We start from the raw sequence: 23,878 nt of genomic DNA, 5'->3' as shown, positions 1-23,878 counted from the left end.
TATACAAGATATACACTAAACAATATATAAGGTCTTACATCCTAGATTGTAAAAGCTGAGGAGTGCAGACAAGATGTTAAGTCAAAGTTAAAAGGGAGTGGAGCAGTGGAATAGTATGTGTGAATCGGGGCAGAGAGAATACCAGACGAGCCACAGAGTTCTGGATGAGCTGGAGCGGCGGGTGGTAGTTGCAGGCAGGCCGGCCAGGAGGGAGTTGCAGTAGTCCAGGCGGGAGAGGACCACCGACTGGACAAGCAGCTGGGTTGAGTAGTTGGTGAGGAAGGGTCGGATTTGGCGTATGTTGCTCAGGAAGAATCTGCAGGTGCATGTCAGCGTGGTGAGGTGCTGAGTGTAGGAGAGCGCAGGATCGAGGGTGACTCCTAGGTTTTTAGCGGAAGAAGAGGGAGAGAGTGTCGTAGATTCCAAGGGGATTGAGATGGAGAGGTTAGCAAAGGTGAGGAAGAGTGGGGGAAAGAGGAGATCAGATTTGGAGAGGTTGACCTTTAGGTGGTGTGAGTGCATGCAGGCAGAGAAAGCAGACAAGCAGGAAGAGATGCGAGAGGGGATGAGAGTGTTAGAGGAGGGAAAAGACTGGAAGATCTGGGCATCATCTGCATAAAAATGGTAAGAGAAACCATGGGATGAGGGGGCCCAGGGAGCGAGTGTAGAGAGAGAACAGGAGGAGGCCCAGGATGGAGCCTTGGGGTACACCTGTGAGGAGAGGTTCGGGTGTGGATAAGGAACAGGAGTTGAGTAGAGAGGAGATGAAGGGGAGTAGATCAGGGGCAGTTGCTTGGAGGAGGTGAGTGGGGAGAGGGTCCAGGGCACATGTTGTGGGTTTGTGACCTAGGAGGAGAGAAGAAAGATCAGAGTCCGAGAGAGGTGAGAATGAAGAAAAGGAAGCTTGATCGATGGGAGGCTTGGGCGTGATGGGAGAGGTGAGGGGACTGTTGAAGAGCTTGTGGATGTCTGATCTTAGAGGAGAAGAAGGAGGCAAAATCATCAGCAGAGTGTGAGGAAGGAGGAGGAAAAGGAGGGGGGCAAAGAGGGAGGAGAAGGTGGAGTAGAGTTTGCTGGGGTTGTTGACAGGATTCAAAGAGTGATTGGAAGGAAGACTTCTTGGCTGAGGTGAGTGAGGAGGAGAATGTGGAAAGTAGAGCGCGGTAGCTGGGCAGCTGGGAGTTTGGACCTCTTCCACTTCTGTTCAGCGGCACGCAAACTTGAGCGTTGTTGAGTGGGTTGAGCGGAGAACAGAAGAGATCCAAGGCTAAGGAGGGGAGGGACGAACAGGACGAGACGTGAGAGCACAGAATCAAGGGAGGAGGTGAGGGAGGAAAACAAAGAGGAGGTAGCACAGTTAACAGACAGATGGGAAAAACAGTCAATGGAAGATGAGAGTGAGAGCAGTGGAGGGGGAGACGCAGGGGAGATTACGGTGGAAGGTGACAGAGGGAGTAGGTGGGGTGGGGGGGGTGGGGGGGGAGGGGAGGGGAGAGAAAGGGAGAAAGATTAAGTGGTGGTCTGAGATGTCCAGGGGTGTCACGGAGAGTGTCAAAGGGGAGCAGCCTCTAGAAAAGATTAGATCTAGCTTGCAGTGGGGGGAGACAGGGAGAGAGAGAACTTAAAATAGTGGAGGAGGGGAGAAATCTGGCAGAGTGGGAGGGGTTGGAGAGGTGGATGTTGAACTCTCCCAGGAGGATGGTAGGTGAGGACAGTGAGGGGAGGGAGGAGAGAAGGAAGTCAAGTTCTTCCAGGAGGGCAGTAGAGAACTAGAAGGGAGAGGCGAGTTCTACTGCATGGAATTCAAAGCTGTTAGCCATGATAGAGGAGAGCAGGGGTGGGACAGAGAGGGGGAGAGCAGGAGCCCTGTTCCTCCTCCCTGCCTGGTAAGACGAGGGGAGTGGGACAGGACAAACAGAGAGGATACAGCAGCAGGGGAGATCGATGTCTTGGTGAGAGTGAGGAAATCCAGAAACTGGTGGGAGGCAAAGGCGGAGATGAAGTCGGCCTTGTTGGAAGCTGAGTGGCAGTTCCACAGGCCTCCAGAGAGTGGAATAGAGGGGAGGGAGGAGGAGGGGAGAGGCAGGGAGATGAGGTTAGATGCATTAGGGAGGCAATGGTGTGCAGGTGCACGCTGAGAGGAAGGAGAGAGCAGGACAGGAATCGAGGGATAGTCATGGCCGCCTGCTGTTGCTGTGCGCCGTCTCCTCACAGTCTTCTCGCTGGAGTCCCACAGCTAGAGTCCCTGCCCTTTGGAAGGGGGGCACAGAGGCTGCTGGTGCTGACTGCTGGCGCTGAGGTCCTGGGGGGCTGTTAAATAGCCGACCTATAACTAATTAGCAGAGAGCACACCTGAATTGTGTTGGATTACACTGCTTTGTCCAGAGCCTGCAAGTCACACTCTAGTACAGCGTCCGCCGAACTAGGTGCTTGGAATGTCTGGAATGCTAAACTCTACGTAACTGCCTGTTCTGATTGCAGAAAAGTCAAGGCTAAGTGCACAACAACACTGTACAATCTCTCTCTACAATAGTATATGCGATGCAGCCGTTTCTGGTTACAGAAACTGTGTCAGTACATAGTCCAAACTGTAAGTCAGTAACTAACAAACAGTAGCTGCCTTTACGAATATAGGTGCAGTAAAAATACAATTAAATAAAGTAAACAAAGTAAACAACCGGTACATGGCAGAGCTTAGTCGTTTCGTCTGCGGGTCCATGTCCGCCTGCTGGGGAGTATATGCTATATACTGCAGGATCTGTAATGTATGCTAATCGCAATAAAATCTGGTCTGTTATTTCCTGAATGAAGAGACTGGCTGTGATGTGGGTTTTGGAAACTGTTCAGGCAGAGATGCTTGGTATTCCCACAAGTGTCTGGAAAGTGTACATTTCCATTACAGTCTGTCTGGATGGGGAGTTGCTTCATTATTTTTCACACTGAGGCCCTGACTGCTGTGGAATTGTGCTTCTGTTAAGCAGGTAAGCACTTGAGCAGGAAAGGCTCTTGGAAACAGATGGCGGGAATATGTTTCTTTAAAGTATTTCACGCGGACCCCTTTGCAGGTGAACGGATAGCAAGGGAGATAAATTATACAGTTAGCCAGCACATTCTTGGGCTCAGTCGGACTTGTGTTTACCACAGGAGGCTTTGTTTTGCTTTCTTAGGTCATAAATCTTGTCACCGAGGTGTACAGCGAGGCCTTTAGCGTCTGTATCTTCAGGAGCCATTATTTTTAGTCAGCTGAAGTCCATGGAGGGATTATGGAATCACATCTACCGAGCATGGACTTACAAACTTTAACTTTCAAACTGTGATTAATGGGAATGTGTTTTTCCTTTTTCCCCAGGTTTAAAGATCTGGAAAGACACAAGCAGAAAACGAGACAAATGTCAAAACTGTGTTACATTAAATATGATGTAACATTTACATCTTTAAAGGATATTGACCATATCATGTTGGATTCAGTTCCTTAAGATAATGCATCAAAAAAGCTGGTTTTGTGGCTGGTATTATGTTCTCTATTTTAGAAATGTGAAGCAGCAAATTTGGGATAAAGTCCATACACAGTGACAGATGCATAAAGAGTTATTACCATTGCAAAGAAACAACCCTGTGTGTTTCTTTTTTTTTTCCTTTTCAATTCGAGTTGAAGATAAAGTAATAGTAATTTTGTAAATGCACAGCTAACATTAGCCCAAGGCCCAAGGATCTTGCTTTTATAGCCAGAGCTATTTAAATTGTAATGAGGGGAGCCTGGAAAGCAACTTCATGTGAATCACTTAATCAACAAACAATACCGTTAGGTTGAAGGTCACAAAGAATGGGTTATTTAAAAGAAAGAATAAAAAAAAATGTACTCTCTTTATGGCCTTGAATTAATTCTCTTTAAATAGATGGATATTTATTAGGTTTTTCTATGCATAAAATGAATCTCTTGGCAAATGGAATATAGAAGTGTGATTAGCCATTTTCTTTTTTTTTTTTTCTTTATCATCCTTCATTTTATTCAGTTGCATCATTCTGAGAACAATGACCATCCTTGAATAAAGAAAAGACTCTTTCTAAAATGTCCTCTCATTCCTGTAATATAAAAACAAACAAAAATGGAGGAAAGGACATACCATTCACAGGAGTTTATATAGACACATCTCGGATCTGGAACAGTCCGTTTCTGTTGTTTTAGCTGGGGAATATCGCCTCATAAATTATCTTTGGTTACTGTGTTGTGTTTAGAGTAGAAGAAATCCAACATTCTCACCACACATTCTTATCCTCCAGCTCTTACGTCATCCCCCTCAAACCCCTTAAACCACAAGCCAAAACCATAGACTTTCATTTGGTTTTAAGCAACTGTAATGCAGTGTAGTATTGGACAAAAGAGTCCTGAATAATGCTTAGGCTTCCCAAGTGGGGAAAGACCAGCTGAACAAAACATACAACTTGCTCCCCAACTTACACTAAACTTTAAGACCCTAGCAATGACTCAAATAATGACTTGTATGGCAATCCAAAGGGCAAAGGGCAGGTCCAAATAAAATGCATATTTTTCCTACAGTACAGAATATGTAGTTCCAGTAAGTACAAATTATATTACTTACATATTACAGCCCCTTTACAATCCACACCCCCATTATTATTATTATTATTATTATTATTATTATTATTATTATTATTATTATTATTATTATTTTTATTTCTTGGCAGACTTACAACATAAGTGCAAACAAAGAGCAAAAATACAGAGAATTACAAGGCATCAATCATTACAAATTAAACTTAGCTAAAACATAGCAATTCAAAATAATACATTTTACAAATTCCAATTTACAATTTACACAAGTACAGTAAGAGACTTCCTACATCTTGGACGGTGAAAGCTAAGTGCTGTCAAGATGTAGGGTTACAGACGAGGGCTACGGGAAATGGAACAAGGAGGAAAACAATCAAGAACGTGAGGAGCAATAAGCTGAAGTGCTATCTAGCAGGGATAGAGGACTAATATTACAAGTGCTGTCGGAAGAGATGCGTCTTGAGTAAGCGCCGGAATGAGGTCAAGGACTCTGCGGTTTTGACTTCGGTGAGCAGGTCCTTCCACCATTTAGGGTCCAGGGATGAGAAGGAGTGGCTCTGGAGGAAGTGGAGAGGAGGCAGAGTTAGCCTTCTGGCACTGGAGGAGCGCAGTGGTCTGGAGGGGACAGTACTGTGGCTGGTAGCAATGTTTTTTCCCTTTTAATGAAATGTACCTTATTTCAAGTTAGACCATGCTAGGGTATCTTTAATAGTTATTACTTATATAAAATAATTGTTATAGATTCAAGATACTTGCATATATAGATATTTTGCAATATTTTGAGAATATAGAAAATATTCCATATCATGGGATTTTGAGATTAAAATGGAGTTCAGATTTACAAAACAATAATAATTTATACTGGGAAATCTGAGGAGCTTCCTGAAGTCATTCAGATATCATTAAGTTAGCCAAAGCTAGTGTTCAGGCCCTCTGAGGTACATACATTAGTCAATCATTAGCTTCCAACACAGCAATGCTGCCTCATTAATTACAATAGGGTACTGTACTGGTAAATTACAAAGGAGGGTTTCTCTTTTGTTTTTTAATCCGAGTTCATTAATTACACTGTGTGGAGATTCATGATTACAAAGCATTCTGAAAAGTCTCAAGCTTAGTATAAAATGTCCTTGTTTATTGATGGGGAAAATATTTGGGATTTTTTCATTTTTCCTGTATGTACAATATCCAATTCTCGACCATTTTCCATCTAACCCTTTTATTGTTCTGGCATATTTCTTCTCATAACAGTGCACTGAGAAATTCTTCACAGTGGATAAAAAAGCGTGCATTTGCCAAGATGACAAGTTCTGCCAAAGCTGGGACTCCCATTTCCTGTTGGAATTAATCTTCAGTGACATTTGAATTCACCCAGAGTCGCAGTGTGTGGACTTACACTGTTAATTTGGTGTAAGATGGATTGTTTCAATATCTGTAGTCTGAATGTTGCTCGGCAGGGTACTACCAGTAATTACTGATGGAGGAAACATTCACAAGGATATCTGGAGATTTTTATATGCTGTGCCCTTATTGCTCATGATATAAATTTCACCTTCAAAACTGAGTATGTGTAGACATTTTCTCAGTGTCTTCAAAAGCTGCCAATAAGCATAATTGTGATCTATTGACAATCTATAGTGCTTTATGGTCTGTAGTGTACAGACCATACATTTTAAATACAGCTCTGGAAAAAATTGAGACCACTGCAAAATTATCAGTTTCTCTGGTTTTACTATTTATAGGTATGTGTTTGGGTAAAATTAACATTTTTGTTTTTATTCTATAAAGTACTGACAACATTTCTCCCAAATTCCAAATAAAAATATGAATGGAATGGAATGGCTGCCATACATGTAGAGATGCTGATTTAAGAAACATTTGCAGTGGTCTCTTAATTTTCTCCAGAGCTGTGTATGTGCCCCTTGAATTGTTTTATTGAATTAATTAATTGACTGTTGTTAACAATTGGTAGTGAAATATATAAGCAGTGTGTATTCATCCAGTCTTATCGGTGTGCTGCATTTCTGTGCATACTCATTGCTCATCCCCTCTGGCTGGTTGATAACACTGTTTCCACTGTCACCAACTCTGTCAGATACCTTTGGTAATATCTGACACCACCGACACCATAAGTAGTGGATTATGCAAGAAAGATCTTATTGAAACGTGTCATTCTTTCCGACCACAAGAAGCTTTCACCGGCGGGAGTTTTGTAAAGACCTGCCTGAAAAACTGTTTCGACTTTCAAATTCAGATAGTTCTTCTTATGTGTATAAAGCAGTGACTGATTCACCTTTGACCTTTCAGTGAGTCCTGGCTTTACTGCAGTCTATATCTAGTCAGGCTCCCACTGTTTTGAACCCTCTAGAACATCACTTCTCTGACATCCGTACAGGAACACGTCCGCACAGAAAGGTAAATTGACAGATAGCTATGTTTGCTTCAAGGGTACAGGTACAGTGAGATGAATGGAGTTATAAAATTGACTGACAATGCTGCCTCTGACCATATTGTCAGGTTACATGAAGCAGGGCTTTTCCCGGTGTGTGTTACATTATGGCATTGACCACTTTACATAAAATTAGGCTCATTCTCCATTGTTCAACACAGGTATTCTAATAAACTGTCACAAAAGGGGGAAATTATATATATTTAGTGCATTACTCTTGCAGCTCTGCAGTTCTCTTATGTCACAGAGCATTCAGAGTTCATTACATCTGTCTGATAGACTCTGTTGAGGTTCCTTGAAGAGTAACAGGAATGACAAAGCACAAACCGAAACAAAATGCCGGAAATAAATCGAACAGACACGTTATTTTCCTCCCCCGTGTGTTGTCCCATCATGTCTGCAAGGCACAATCGCAGAGTGCCACAACGACAAGACAGTTCTTATTATTTGTATAGATTGACTCTGAAGCATCACTGGACTGTGAGGGTTGCGTTTCTCTGTGTTACAACAGGCCAAGCTGCTTTGATGTGTCACAATAACATTAGGTGTTGGCAGAAAAGGAAAAAAACAAACAAAACTGTTTATATTGCCTGATGAGAACCTGACAGATGGATATCTTAGATAGTTTTACTATGTGTCATACTCCCATGGTTCTGTAACTGATTTGTTTTGTGTATTCACAGGACTATAATGTATATGCTGGGACTCAGTTGAGAGCAGCAGTACCTTTTCAGTGAATCATCAGTTTGTGTTTGTGGGAAAGAAAATTACCAAGTGCCCACTTCTATGTCCTCTTATCTATTTTTCTGCTGATAAAACTGCAAAGGAGTGCTACAGGGATAACCCACTATGTACAAACATGGTGTGTTTGAAAGGTTGTGAAGGCGAGTGGGGAAAACACCAGTGCATTGTAGATAAGAGAAGTATTTTGAAAGCTGTAGTCACCAAATGACCGGTGTGACTAACTAGGTTACTATGAAACAGGAGAATGGCTCACCTGAGGGATGCAGGGTGTGGAATCAGCTGATATAGAGAGATCTAGATTAATGGTTGAATTTCCCAGTACATTCATTCAAAAATGTGGGTGGTCCAGCATTTTGAACAGGTAGGCAGCACAATGTCAAGTGAGAATCGGGTTTCTGCAGAGAGTATTTTAGGAAAAGGGGAGGATTTGGCCTAATGGGTGGAAGGGAACTGGATTGGGGGGGGGGCTCTTTCAACAGAAGAGTCTTCTGTGTAATTTCAGGACCAGAACTGTGTAGATTTACGGACTTATCAAGTGTATTTAAGTCCCATCCCAGCCAGGGGATTTAAAATAAATGAGTTTCTGATGTTACTCTTCATTTGTCATTTTGTGGAAATTCTGTCTAAATTCAACCTGTTTTCAACAAGCTGTGTGTTTACTCCATAACGGAAATGGATGTGTACAAAATAAAACCCATTACTACTACAAGTTATAGAAGTAGTTTGCAGTTCAGTGAGTAAAAGCATCTGTTTGCCATTTCAAAGTAAGGTTTCTCGTCTAAAGAGCGCTTGTGAGGATATGAGGAAGGTGAATTAATTAATTTCTAATGTCAGCTTTAAAGGCCCACACCTCCTGCATAACATGTAATTCTCTGTTTTCTTATGTACAAATTACAAAGTCCAAAGGCTCCATTTCGGCGCCCCTGGCATATTTATGGAGCCAGCTCAGTGTGTGGTAGAATGGAGGCACATTCTTGGAGGATTTGGTAATACAGTGAAAGTGAATGGAAATAGGTAGTTTCTTTTTCCTGCAGCAGGGTGACATTATATGTGTATTTGTTTTTGTATGAATGTGCCATGGAGGAAAACGCAACTACTGGCAGGATTCCTGAACACAGGGGGTGAGAACAGTTTTTTGCAAGTTCTTTTTTTTAATTAGCCTTTTTCCCCCTTATTGCTTTAGTATTTTCCCCTATAATCTTTCCCTTTCGCTTCACTGCTCATTGGGCTCTATGGGTCTGGGGTTGTTACCCAAGCCCTAGATTGCTTTCTTAATTAAGTATGGGATTGCTTGGGTTCTCTTCACATTCAGTGCTTCTCAGTGAGTGGAATTAGGAACTGGGTTTAAGATAATGATTATATGAAGTTGAAAGATTTGTGTAGTTAATGGAATGAGAAGAAAATGAAAACATGATTGGTTTCAAGTTTCATAGACTCTGCATTAAAACTAACTTTTGGAGATGACTATTTTACCAGGATGCACTTAGGGAACAGTATTACGTTGGTGTATTTATTATGCTGACCCTGAATTGTATTCAGGTGACCAGGTGACAGCTGAGAGTGCTGAAGTATCTCGACACACCAAATAGCTCAGGGGTGGTATTTTCTATTTATTGTTTTGCTGCATGATCAAGGACTTCATATTGTAGGTATATTCCAGCTATCCCATACACAGATTCCTTTTTCAGGACTGACAATCAGCATGGAAAACATTACTTCCTGTTAATACCATGACTTCAATAAAATACACGTGTTTTAGTGTCTTTAGTTATGGAATTCGGAAGCACGATTCTGAAAGATTTCTACATATTGGAACATATCTGCCACCAGGTAGTGAAGTAGCTTGTTTTCGTTTCCTTTTTAGCTTCTGTACTGTGGGACAGACAGACCACATAGAGGACAACTTCTCCAGAACACAAGATACTGAGTCATTATTGTTTTTGAAGATCAGGGTCTCTGAAGTCAGCAGATCCATCCTGAGGTACATCTTTGAAGAGAAGTGGTTAAGACAAAGGTTATTGTAACAAATGGACAGGTTAGGAAATCGAAGTATTAGGTTCCAGATGATCATAAAGCCTTTAAAACTCAAAGCAATCTGAACATATTGAGGAAGGAATGAAAATATCAGGGGTGCCATCAGGCTGAAGAATTTAGATCTCTTCCTACAGTCAACAGGGAGATTATTCACTGTAAAGTATTGCTTTGGTTTTGTTTAGGAGAAGATCACTCAGCGCCTACAATCCTGCCAGATTAAATTTGCAGTCACAGAGGCCTCAGGCGCACCGATTCTGACAGGGCAGTGACGCACTATGTAGTTGAGCTGACTCCAGGAAAAAATGCATCTGTTTTAGGAAGCAAAGTTTTTGCCCACCTTTGTCTCATGGAGCCTATGGACTGTGTCTGGCAATTTTTTCTGGCCATTGTTTTTGTTCAGCAGCATAAAACAGTCCAAAATAAACACTGCAGCCAATGGTTTGAAGTTTCATTAAGGCTGGGAAGCACTGTTCTGGCTTCTCCCAGATTTACATCAAAAGACACAAGTCACCATCATGGGCTGTAGTGCTGACAGGAAAAAAATAAAAAGTACATTTTCAACACTGATGCATAAATCTAATCCTTCGATGTTGAACAAGGGAATCAAAGCAACACTAAAAACTGCCCTATAAAGTTAAAGCGACAGGAGTGTTTGACATTTTAGAAGAAAAATGGAAATGTGAAATCAACTTCTTGCTGAAAACACACCAAAACTCATATTCATGAATAGTACCAGTTCACAGTTCTGTTTCTGTGCAGTACACCGGGTGATTAGAATATCATTTAGGAATTCAGAATTTTTTAAATCAAGCAGTACCATTTGGCAAACACAAGATGTAATGGGCTTCTGTTGGGCTTTCGGATATTAAATATATAGAGCAAAAGGTTCTGTAATGAATAAAGCCAGCTTGGGGAGGTGGAGGAGGAAAATGGGTTGGGGGGGGGGTCTGCAGAGTTGGAACAACATGTGACACTGAAAAGAATCCCAGCTGCCAAACTTTCTCTATTTCTTTTTATTTCCTTCCCCTTAACATAACTGTGGGAGCCTTCAACCTGAGAGCCTCCTGGGCTTTAGCCGCTTAATTTGCTCAAGAGCAATTGGCATTCAGTTGATAATGTCCCTGGCTTGCTGTCTTTCCAGCCTCTTTTGGACGAGACAATAAATGTGTCAGCTTCACCCATGGTACTGGATTTTTGTGTTTAAACTCCTAATTTCCCGGGAGTTTGTTTAGAAATCGCTGGCAGCAGTCCCCGTTGTCTTTTTCCATTTTTTTTTTATTTAGGCAAGCAGCCGGTAGGTGGTGGTTGAGATGAGCCACACACAAAGACATGATTTATATATATTTTGAGTTTAAAGGAGGTGGCTCAGCTGTCAGAACACAGAGTTTTGGTGAAAGAGAGGCATTTCATCCTCAGAACTGTGGCATTGATTAATGCCGCCTTTACTGGCATGGAAAGCTTAATGTATTGGTAGCTGTGAATAAAACAACCTAATCCTTCATGCTGCCTTATTTTTTGTAGGTAGAATCTGAACCACCACAAGACCTCTATTACTGCACAAGGCACAGGGAATCCATCACAGTTCAAGTTCAAACACTCTTGGTCTGAGTTTCTAACCCCTCATTTTTTTCATGTTTTTTGATGATTTGGCCAATAAAGGTTGGAAAAGGTGGAATTTCTCCTTTCAGCTGTGCAGCTTTTAGTGAACTTTGAACGTTTCATGTCATCTTCTCAGAGGAAAAAGGAAAACGCATCTATGTCTTGGTCACGTCATCAATGGTCCAGCATCACCCAGTACTGGTATTTAAAATTTTGATATTTCTGTATACAATATGTAGTTTGGCTATTAGAAATGGAGCATATGGATGAGGCAAGACATTGCTCTTTAGAGAGTGATTTCAGCTGTAAATGAATGACACTTTAAAGGTTAGTGACAACGGGGATATATATGTGTGTGTGTGTGGGTAGGGGTTTATATGGAAAAGTGTTAATTGTATCATGCATTGACATAAGATTTCATCAGATTGCTCTGCAGAATGTGTTTGCAATTAGTCATAACTGGGAAAGAGTGCCATATTGTGTGTACTTCATCTTTTGGCACCCTGAATTCCAATAAAACACAGAAGCCCAAGTAAGGGTAGAAAGGTCTGAAGTGATAATGACATCTTTCTCTTTTTCTTTTAAGAATAATTTAGACTTTCTAATTGTCCTGGCAGAGATTGATATGGGCAGACAGAGACCTAATTTGTTAACGTGTATTAGAATAATTATTTGGAGAATTCCCCTTATAAAACATCCCAATAACATTTTCTTTTGGGTTTGTGTATCTATTGCCTGCATGGCATGCCAGTTTAAAAAAAAAACAAAAAAAAAACCCACTTGTATGTACTAATTGCCAGGGTGCATCTGAAATCTGTCATGTAATTGACAGGCTGTTGTCATTTCCAGCACAGCCTCATTTCCATTGTACAGCGGGAATTGGCGTTCTCTTCAAATAAGACTGGTTAGCCCTCCACGATTCTGCTTCCACTTTCCAAATGTATTACTGAGTGCTGGACATGAAAATTATTTTCTCTGTCTCCCCTTTCATGTATCTGAATGTAAGGCAGACAAATTGCTAAATCACATCTTTGTAGTTGATGAAGAGCATCTTCGAGCTCAATAGGAGGATTTTTTCTCTTCACTGCCTCCTTCACAAAGCCGCTTGCACTCTGAACTGTGAGTTCATCCTTTCTCTTTTGCAGCAGGACTGCCATTAATGGACTTCTTTCAAGAGACATTCTTGCTTTTGAAAAATTATGATTTATAATGAAGTCACAGAGGTAAAAAATAAAGCATGTTGATGTTCAATATGTGCTAGAAACTGTCCTTTGGCTACAAAAGTTTACACCTGGCAGGACATATTAATTTAAGGGTAGTTTTTCTGATTAATTATTGAATGCCTGGCTGGTAAAGTGGGCTTTTCTGTGTTAAAGCGGTATGCTCTACTTGCTTTGCTTTGCTTTTTTTTTTTCTTTCACCAGTGGTCTCCAGAGTATTCTTCACAATGAGCTTTGATAAACCTTTGACCATTTATTTCTGCTGCTGGCCATTAACATGACAGATGGTAGTCTAAGCCAAAAACAATCCCGGGGAGCACATGTTGATGGCCATGCGAGATGTTGAGGAATGGAATTTTGCCACATGTGAGCAATCGGCTGTCTCCAAATGTGATCTGAAATTCAGATTTCAACTGTTAATTTTCTGTTATTAATTGCAATGTCCAAATAATGGCTGAAGAAAACGTGAACATATTTTTTGTAGAGAATACTCATCATAACCGTCTTTATAGAAACAAAGCAATGAGGTCTATTTAATCACAGAAGCATCATCAGCTACCAAAACATCAACACAAATACTTGATTACTAGCAAAGAGGAGGTTTGCTACTTGGGTAATTAATTTCTCTTCTGGATTGAAAGTAATTTTCTTCCCCCTTTCTTGACACATTATTTCTGACATGCTCCAATTATACCTCCAAAGTATGCTCTACTTTGCCTTTTGAAATTGAAAACATACCATGGCAAACTGGTCTTCTACGTACAGTCAAAGCCCACCTCTGAACGTTGGAGTAAAGCAAACTAGTCACCCCCTGGGTGGTGACTCGGCTGAATCTGGTAATTGTATGTTGTTGTTTTCCCATGACCTTTTATTTTCTTGTTTACAAATTTGTAAACGTGAACATTTATAAATGAAGATGATCTCTACAAGACGGCAGTAGGTCTGTTGGAAGAGAAAAGCCTGCTAAGAATGGAATTGATTTTAATTTGGTGTTTTGCTGTGTCACAGCTAAATTGTCTTTTTATTTTTTTTCATCCTTTCGAACAGGATATAGAAACTGCAGAGCACATCACAAGCAACTTAATGTAACCATTTTTAAGCAATGGGCAGTCAGTGTGTGTAATTGTACTACCATTAATGAGGATTAGTCATTTGTTAAAATGTCGCACTCATTTGCATGCAGTTTCTACACTCTCCTTGTAAATGAAAAATGTCTCATTGACTGACTGTCTCATCGGCTGAATTTCTTTCTGCTCTGGGACTGTCAATTATTTGAGTGTTGGATGAGGAAATGCCTTGGGATTCTTAAGTGGTTCAATCAGTATAAAGCCTTCCCTCGGACTTCAGGTTAAGTGCTACAGTCCAGACATCTCTGAATTCGAATGGTTCGAATTTGGGTTGTGTCATTGCCGCATGTGACCTGGATTTTCCAAAGGAGGGGGTACTGCCATGGTTATATGTGCATAAAGTCATTCAGCTTGCCACACAGCCTTGCCTTCTAGCTTGCCGGACCCCTGTAAAGGCTGAAGACCTCACTTGGTCTCCCTAAAATGCTGGTGAGAAGAAGTAGAAGACATCTGGCAGCTTGCCAGGTTGATTTCATCATTGCTGATTCCAGTCCGAGAGGGTATATACAATCAAATAAATGGCAAATTCCAAAAAGAGAAAACAGATGTCAAGACCTTGATTCAAAACCTACTTGCTTCTTCTATGCAGCTAGTTGGTACTGGAGCTTTGTGGCTCTAAACAAGCTGATGTCATATGCAAATTATGCCACACACGATGAAGTTAGTGGTTTGAGTCTTGCACTTACTGGGCCCTGGTCAATTATTACTTTTTGTATTATGGGCACTCATAAAAACGTGAAATTCTTGAATTAAGCAAAGAAATCCTCGATTTATGTCATATTTGCATAATGTTTTTGTTTTTATCTACCATTTATTGATTTTCTTTTATTTTTGTGTTTTATGCTTATGCATCTATGCTTAAAATGGTGGTGAATTGGTTAAAAATAAAAATAAAGATTTATAACCTTGTTTCTATGGGGATGTAGCTTTCAAATTAAGAACATTCTATGGACCGCTTTCATGGGACGTAACCCTTGCGTAAGTGGAGGATGACCTGTACTCAAACACACTAAAAATACCATTAAGTTATTTTTGGAAGTGAGGCTTTTGTCCAGACTTTTTCTTTCTTTCTCAAAAAAAATAATATCCAGTTGTTTCCTACTAATTTTAGTCCTCTCAGGGAAATATTTTGTCTGCCTGTACAATTTCTTTATAATGAGCTCCTATGCCTTAGAATGTGGTGTTAGCATGTCACATTATTGTAATTATATTTTAAGCAGGATAAAGTTCTAGAATTACCTGACCTAGTGATTATCATTGCTCCCGTATCTCAGGAGGAATGCAGAAAGTATTTTCACCTCCAGCAATAACATTAAACCCTATATTCTCCTGAAGACTGTAATTAAATGATTGAGACAGTTCTGCCATGAACACATTATTTAATTTAGATCTTATCTCCACTTAAGGAATAGCTTCAGTTACATATATAAAGCAGGAGAGTGGCCACAGCGTTGTGTGCATTGCAAGTGAAACCTGATCGCTCTTTGTTGAGGCAGAGGAATGCTACTGTATGCCTGATTTTGGGTACTTTATCTTGGAGAGGGTTCTTTAGCAATTTGATGCAATATTATTCACTCCGGGTGTATAAAAGCCTCCGTTAGTCTGTGCTTTCTACTCGCTTTCCCATCTGTTGAGGAATGAACAGAATGTGACAGGCTGGCTTTCAGCGGCCTTCATGAATTTTAAATGCTTTTCAGATTCAAAACAGGACGCACAGCGTGTGGTCAGTGGCGCACAAGAAGCTGGCACCCAGTGCAGGTATTATGGGATATTAGGTGTCTCGGAGATAATGAATGCTTTGCTTATCCAGGTGCATTCTTGGCCCGCGGTGCGTGTCCAGACAAAATAGAGTGTATTCCTCCGTCCAACGTGTAACAATTGATCATTTTGTAACGCAAAAGAAGCGTACTTTCTCAGCATGCTTGTGCAAGACTTCATCGTTGCTTATCTGTATAAATCTGTGCTGGTATTTCTTTTTTTTTTTTTCTGGTGGGACTGATATAGCAACGCCTGCAGCCATTTCCCAAGTTGTTGTTTTTCGGCCTGATTAATGGCAATTTTTCCATTTCTTGAGGGGACAACTTTGAACCATGTAGATCTACTGTGAAATGTGTAGTGGAGGTCACTGATGCTGGGAAAATACTGTCAGAGCCCATAGCAAAACATTAGGGCATAAGGGTAAGTTTTGGGTGGTCTTTGATCCTACATTTGCACCCATTTATTAACCTTTTTATGCATGAATTAGTGGGAATATGGAATAATACAGCAAAATCAAAAGGTATACGTAGAAAATATCTGAAGCGGTGTAAGAACAGTGACACATTCTGTTGCTTCCCAATCGGCCTCCACAGACTTCATTCAGATGGGGTTATTTATCCACACTACTGCATTGACCTTTTAATAACATACATATCTCTATAACCTTGACGAAATCCACGTTTCATTTTGTGTCTGCAACGTTTGGATCCCACACTTATTACATTGCTTGAGGGGGATAAAAATTGAATTTCACCTCATCTCTTCATTGACATCTCTAAATCTGGCGTTACTGCCAGACGCTGCTCCGTAAACCCAGGTCTCTGCCTCTGTGTTGATCACTGCATGATGTCCGAGAGATTCTGTTTTTTGGACCGTACAGAACTGAAGAATGAACTGGGGTATTTAGGAAAAACATGTCTTGGGCCACCCTTCTGTGGAGTTTAAACCTTTTTTTTTATATTCAATTGAGTGCTTAATCAGGCAAAAATGGTCAGTACCACATTGATGTCAAGTATTGTACATTTCAAACCATTTCATTAAATAACTAAAACAAAGGTTGTATTAAAGAATGTTATTTGAGTCAGTTGGAGGTCCAGCAATTGACTGCACCTGGCATCATCAAAATGAAGACATTTTACCATACTTTAAACAGGCCTCTTCTGTCCTGTTGCTTGATTCTTCACTAGAAAGGTCTGGATGCTTTTAATTCTTTCTTTATGAAGTCTGCATCTGTAGGAAATTCCAGCAGAGCTTTGAAGGGTAAGCGTAAACCCAATGTTTGTGTTAATTGAAAAGTAAAATGATCTTCCAAGTATTGGAAAAGTTAGTCATTTAAAAAAAAAACTGCAATAGACAAAGTAGCATTGTTTTCCAGGTCAGTACGTTCTCTAATAGGCAGTTTCCCACAAGCGCCAGGGAGTTCATTCTGCACGAACAGGAGGTTAAAGTTTTGGATGACCTACGAGACCGGGAGTAGCAGTGATTGTGTGTCGACAGGGCCTCCAAGAGACGCACTGATTCTGTGCCAGGCTCTTTCTGCCGCCATCATTACTTCAGTGATGATCGTGGCTCTAAATGTCTCGCAGCCTTAAGGCCAGCTCACAGGCCTCAGGTCGAATTGTTGAAAATACGAAATTAAGCCAAGGGCCCCATGTTGGCAAGGCTTACTGCTAAGCACTGGTACAGACCATTTACCACTTACTCTGAGTACTTGTTAATGTGAAGGATGATGAAAAGCCTTTGTCATGCTGCAGAAGCTGGGAGAATCTGGGTTCATTTATTATAATTAGGATGGTGCCTGTAAAAGCCCGGAGGGAATGGGAGCATGCTAATTGTTTTAACGTTGCGCACTGATAAGAAGCTTTGGGAATCAAGAGCTAGGCAGTGACAGGTAGTCTGTCAGCGTGGTGATAAAACACAGTCTTATGTTACAAACTGCTTTCTTGTAATGAGGCTGTTATTTTAAGGAACGGATAATATTATTTGAGTTGCTGCTGATTAAGTTTTTAAGGGGAATGCTTTTTAAGGGGAATTAAATGGATGCAGTGCAGAGGGGCTGGAAATGCAAATCTGAAAACTTTTCCTGATTTATCAGCCTTAATGTAAGTTTATCTTTGTGACTCATTTTTCCCCTCTTATACCCCAATGTAGCCTGCTCTAACCCCACTCATCACTGTATACCTGTACTCCCCCAGGAAAATGTTAACTGCATGAAAAATATTTTACCTTCTTAAGCCATTAATTCTATTGATATCCTTTAGCTACATTTACCAGTATAAACAGGAATCTGGGCTTCCTGGTAAATTTTTGTTCTTCGTTTTTCCATGCATTTCCATTGGGGAATTATCCTGTTATGGCACGCAACAAGCGGAATTGTATATACTGCCCAAGTATGCTCAGGATTTAAGAGCTATAAAAGTAGCCGTCTGCATTTCCTGTCAAAACAAGCAGTGTCCCCTTTCCAGGAAAAGTCTGCAAGCTTTTTTTTTTCGTAGACAAAATATTGAATCTTGCGTCCGATTCAATTTTGAAAGGAAAGAAAATGTTACTTGTTTTTAAAGTTTAAGAGGAAATGCTCCCTTCCTTCGGTCAAATCTGTTTTCCTGCAGTGTGAGAGGAGTCCAATGCACCTGGCAGTTCTCTCCAGTGATGGTACTGACTTCGCCTGAACCCCAACATTAGTGTGTTGGGTTTAAATTGGCCAGAGAATTCGTTCTCTTCTCATCCATGATCAGCCTGGAGGCTGCATGTCTGTGCAGTGTAAGTTCGGCTTTTCGATTGTCTGCCAACTGGAAGAGAGAGGCTTGGCTGTGTCCATACCAGTTTGTTTCAAGCTGGTTGCCTCTTTTCTGCACTGTCTCAGAAGATGCCATGTTTGTCTCTGGTTCCTGTCAGGTCCATATGCAAGCGTGTTAGAGAAATGGGATTAACAATAACTGGCAATCCTGAATTTGGGGGGGAAATAACTCATATTCTGATTTAAAAAATGAAAAAAAGCATATTGTGATAGAATAATGCTTTTCATTCCTTTTTCACTTCAATAAATCCAACGCGAACACACACACAAACCCATTTATAGACAAGTGTGATTTGTTATTTTCTAATTGGATTACCTGAAAGATTTTTCAGCTCCAAAAAATGTAATTGGCTGATATTCAAGAACAGGGGGAGGATATTTATCTTGGGTGTTTGGCTAGCCATACTGCATGTGCACGGCCACTGTCAGTTGCTGTGGATCACTCCTGGTCTAAGACTGGCTCTGGCTCTGAGACGCTGACATATGAGAGCCTTGAGAGTCTGCCAATCAGACGAACCCTGAGGAATCATTTTACATGTATTACAGCAATTGTATGCAGCACCATCACGCTGCGGACCCGGAGATCATTCAATAACAACAACAAAACAGATTATTTTTGTAGTGCGAGACCTTTCTCCTGGGTAGTTGACTGGTCAGTCTGAAGTTCACCTTTCTCATTAAATTCTTCAGCATCCAGGAAGGGACCTTCTGGTTTTCTAAATAAAAATATAAAGTGGACACTGAAAAGGAATCGACAGTCTCCCTTTCATTCAGTTTCCATCCAGTTCACCATCCCCACACACTTTCCATTCAGTATCTGTTTTCAGCACAAAGTTCCATGCACTAATGGTGAATTGGTTTTATTTAATTTGTAGCAGTCTCTCTCTCTTGGTGTACTGAGCTTCTGCTGGTAGTTTTGGAAAATGAACTCTATAGACTGGAAAAAAGTGTTGTTTTTCTTCATACACTCTAATGTGGCTGATTTGAGCTAAACGTTAACATTCGGAGGTGCAAGTTCGGTACCAGACTCTGTGAAACCAGCTGCACATTGTGGTTTCTGACAAAGATAACAAACATTAGCACTCAGTGGCAAACATGAGCATAAGATGAAAGTTATGTAATCGTGTAAAGCAGTTATGTCATTGTTTTGTGTATTGTTCTGATTGAGACTTAATTAGTGCTGACTATTGCCTTATTGCTACCAAATGCTTCTATGCGTGTCCATCCCTAATGTGTGATTTCCATCTGGGGCAAATTAGTGAAGCAAAAGGAAATCTATGATATGGACAATTTGCCTCCAGTGGAAAACAACTGGCCCCCTTGACTATTCCTGGCTCATCAGCACCAATTTTCAAGGGCCAGGACACTTGACATATGGACCCTGACAGTCCGGACAAGTTGCTTTGCCTGATGCCATAGGAAATGCCTTTGGAATGATGCAACGGTTACTGGACAGATTCCGGAATATTCCTGTGGAGTTTGCAGCTGTGAAAGCAAAAGCCCCTGAGTACCACATGGGGAGGCTGGGCTGTTTGTTTTGCAGGTTGACCGATGAGAGGACAGTGATAGCAGAACAGAAAAACATTCCCTCGATGCCACGTACTTCTCCAACTCCTTTCTGGACAAAGTGACTGATACAGATTTGTTTTTACTCGACTCTTTTAGGATCCCTAATCTGAGCTCAATATGAGAGAATACCACTGGTTTTGATCTTTTGAATGCACATTTAAAGGCAAATATTTTGGCTTCACAGTTACGCCACTGCTTTGCTAACCCGGATTGTGTAGCACTGGGTATTTAGATATGGAAAGTGGTTATATCCTTAGTCCATTATATGTTCTACTTAGCTAAGGAATAGGCATGTATAGAAAACAAATGTAAAAATGATAGGTGATTGGGCCTATGTTGCTCGTTACCAGCTAGTCAATCCCAGAATCCCATACAGTTGATTAAAAAAAAAATTAAGAAGGAATATGTTGATCAGACTGCTGTCATTATCCATGTTTTTTAACTTAATTAAAATTGGCTTCTTTGCCAAGTTGCAGCTGGAAAAATGTCTCCAGTGACTTCTTGGTTTAAACAGAAAAAAGAAAAGGTTAACATTAAAAATATCTCATCTAGATCTATGTGTATGTGATGATGTTGTAAACTAGCAAGGCATTCATCAGAAAGCAATAAGCAAAGATGAATGATAAAGCCTGCCAGGATATCAAGAGCAAACCGAAATAAGCACCTTGATAATTGTATTATACAGAGCTCCCCACATTCTCCTTTATTACACCGAGTTTAGTGATTCATTTGGCCTTCCTCCAGTGTAATTGTTTTCTTTAGTTATCATTATTTTCTTAAATGAAAAACTTGAACCCGCTCTGGTAACCTGATGAAGACATAACTTGACAATACGTTTTGGGAAACGGATACAGTAGCCTTAGTGAGGCGAAGAAAAGAAATGTTCAAAGCTTCCCGGAGTCCTGTAAAGGTTTTCTGTTGAAAGTGGCTGCAGCCGAGAATGTGAAGGTCTAACCTCGGATTATTTACACAGGTGCTATTGTCTGTGTGCCAGGAAGCTAAATGGGCGTCCAAAACAGAATAGAATCTTCCAGAACAGCTACTTTACTCCCCCTTGAACAGGAAAGGCTAGGCAGAATCTCAGGGGTGGCTCAGACACTTCTATCTCGAGGAGAAAACATGATTTTGGCCTAAACAGTGGCTACCTGGGTGACTTCATGACTTGGCTCGCTCCTTTGAAAAGAACCAGAGGTCGGTGACTGACATCATTCTCCGATAGGGCTCTGGAAAAGTGTGATGAGACTGAACCTGCTTTCCAATAAGAAATCCGTATCCAGATAAAGCCCTGTCCTGTCCAGACAGGCTTGAGAACTGTGTTGAAAAGCCCCGGCGGAGAGAGAGGTCAGATAAGTGAAATAAGCCCCTGAAAACGGAGGGAGAGAAATCTCAGTGAGTCCTTATAGTGCGTGCAGTCGTGACTCCCCATGCTTTGACTGAAATAAATATTCTGAGTTTTGAGAGACAGACTCTAAATGTAAGTTAACTTTTGCCGGAGGTATAAAAACTGACTGATGTTTTTGCTCTTAAATGTCAACTGAATTGTCAACTATGGCACCACAAATCTTGACAGTATATTAATCATCTCCACGGTTTCTCCCAAACATTTTTAAATAGTACCATAAACACCCTGTATATATATTCATATATGTGTGTGTATAAATATATATATATATATATATATATATATATATATATATATATATATATATATATATATATATATATATATGCTAAATTACAAAAAATACTTGGGGAACAGACAAAAAAAGGTGCTTTCAGGGCTGCTCTGTTTAATCTGCCCATGTTTACTTCCAGTTCGACATCATACTTTATTAGGTTGTTAGATGTAGGCCTTATTCTGTCAATACTGATAGTTCACTTGTCCAAATTCTCACATTGCTGCATTAACTGGCTAAAATGTTACCCCTCACAAAACCCAACATCTTTATAGCTCATTCTCTCCAGCATAAACATTACAGATCTGTTCCTGCTTCATTTGGTGATGCCATGTAACATGACAACTTTTGTTAATCTCACAACTTTTGTTACATTTTCAAGTCTTTCCATGGTCTGCTTTAACAGTTTTGTTTCTGATTAATTCAGCACTACCATTTACCTGATCCGTCTTGCCTCAGGATAGTGAACCTGCCGGACCCCAGATTTGTATCTTAAATGACTCATTCCAGCCTCACTCAGCGTCTCTGCAGTTTTTGAGAGTCTCTACATTTTGAGAGTCTGAAGACTGTTGTCCATATAGCTTTTAACAGTGCAAGATTTCCTTCTGTTACAGGCCGAAACCATGAAGATGGCCCTGAAAGAACTGAACCTGAATATTGTGGAAATGATGGACGAAACGGCCACGCTGGATGGAGGAGATGTCCTGTTCACAGGTAAATGCTAAAATGAACTTTGTCTGATCTGGACTGGCTGTTATTCTTTTACAGTGAGAAAAACACTCTGGTAATAATTGTGTTGAATCGTGAATGAAAGCTGGTTTTTTCCCAGCAAAAGAGTGGACAGCTTGCTGGTACACTTAATTAACTTCCTACACTTGGGGGTATTACCTGCCATAATGGGTTGCACATGGCAAAGCTAAATAAAAGAGCTGAAGATTTAATTTTGCACATTTCTGAATGTGAATAGCTTAGCAAAGTGGGCAAAGTGTCTGGGAAAGCTTTTTTTGTGACGGTTTAAAGGAGGTATTCATTTTCATTTAAATTCAGGCAGAGAGTTCTTTGTGGGCTTATCAAGAAGAACGAATCAGCGAGGAGCCGAAATTCTAGCAGACACATTCAAGGTCAGTGGGAATTTGAAATAGAAATTTTACTATGCTTTAGTGTCCGTGCCTCACAACCTCATCTCCACTCTCAATATATATAAATAAATGTGCTACTCACCCAAGGTATGTTGTCAGTGGGCACAGTTTGTAAGCACTTGGACTCCATTCTGCAAAAAGGGATACTTATAATACACATTCAGCAGAGACATAGGTTTGTATAATATAGTTTTCACATTTCATATTCTGTAATCATTAGAACAAGAGTGCAACAGTTTATTTTCTGTGACTTTTCTATTTTATAACAAAAGATACTAATTTAAAATATGACCTTGTTAAAATACAAATCCTCTCTTGGCCATTAAGGAAATTATTCTTTAGCCTTTAGTATTTTATTAATGGACATTTGCACATCATTTACAAATCACCCCAAACATAATTGTGACGCATGACACTGGGAATGATCTGAAAGCTCCTGGTGTGACAGTGACTCGAATGGATAAGGCTGGCCGTTCACTCTCCCGTCGTCTGCTCGCACATGCTCAGTGTGGTTGTGGCATGCTGTGGAGGCCGGTAGGTGGGATTCAAATTGTTTGCCTGAGTCTGCACTCCTAATCCCAGCCTTAAAGCATTGCCAGGTCCTTCACTGTATTTGCAAGTGCCCACATTGCAATCCAAAACTGCAGGAATCAACATTTTACAGATTGAATAAACCAAGCGCCCTTCTTCATAGCTTCCTGCTGCCTGTATTATTTTTCTATAAGCCCTGTCAGTGGAGTCATGTCCTAAAATGCCAATAACCATTTTTTAAAGGAAGAACTGTAGATTTGATTTGTGTTTCAGTTTCTTTCTGCTTCTCTTTTCCCTGTACTATTTCTCAATTTTTTTGTGTTGTTCATATGTATAATGTAGAGATCATTGATACATAATATCAAACAGCAGTAGGGACATCACCTTCAGATAAATGATTACGGGTAGTTTCAATACTAAGGCAATATTAGCTATGTGGATGCAAAGAAGATTCCACCATGAAATCAGGAATAAAATATCTTTATAGCCTACTTCTGAGCACCCTGGCAGATAAGAAACTGGGCTTTTTTAACTCTCACACTGACTTCAAAGAACAGTTGGTGCGTATCTGGGTAGAGCAGCTTCACAGAAAATCCTTTTGGAGCTGTGAAATGCCATACCTGCTCAGGGGGTACCTATGATGAAACCGGGGAGACTTTATT

General features: G+C 40.6%; 1 protein-coding gene across 2 annotated transcripts in view; it reads left to right on the top strand.

Moving 5' to 3' along the window:
• Positions 1-23,878, top strand: part of ddah1 (dimethylarginine dimethylaminohydrolase 1) — an 80,764-nt gene that overhangs the window by 39,453 nt on the left and 17,433 nt on the right. For both annotated transcript variants that reach the window (XM_066692642.1, XM_066692641.1), the window contains exons 2-3: positions 22,161-22,260; positions 22,594-22,667. In XM_066692642.1, the coding sequence (XP_066548739.1) occupies positions 22,161-22,260; positions 22,594-22,667 (174 nt within the window). The remainder of the gene's footprint in view (positions 1-22,160; positions 22,261-22,593; positions 22,668-23,878) is intronic.

Source organism: Amia ocellicauda, chromosome 19 (assembly GCF_036373705.1).
Source record: "Amia ocellicauda isolate fAmiCal2 chromosome 19, fAmiCal2.hap1, whole genome shotgun sequence".
In the NCBI taxonomy this organism is placed as follows: domain Eukaryota; kingdom Metazoa; phylum Chordata; class Actinopteri; order Amiiformes; family Amiidae; genus Amia; species Amia ocellicauda.
This window is presented reverse-complemented; position numbering and strand designations above follow the sequence as displayed.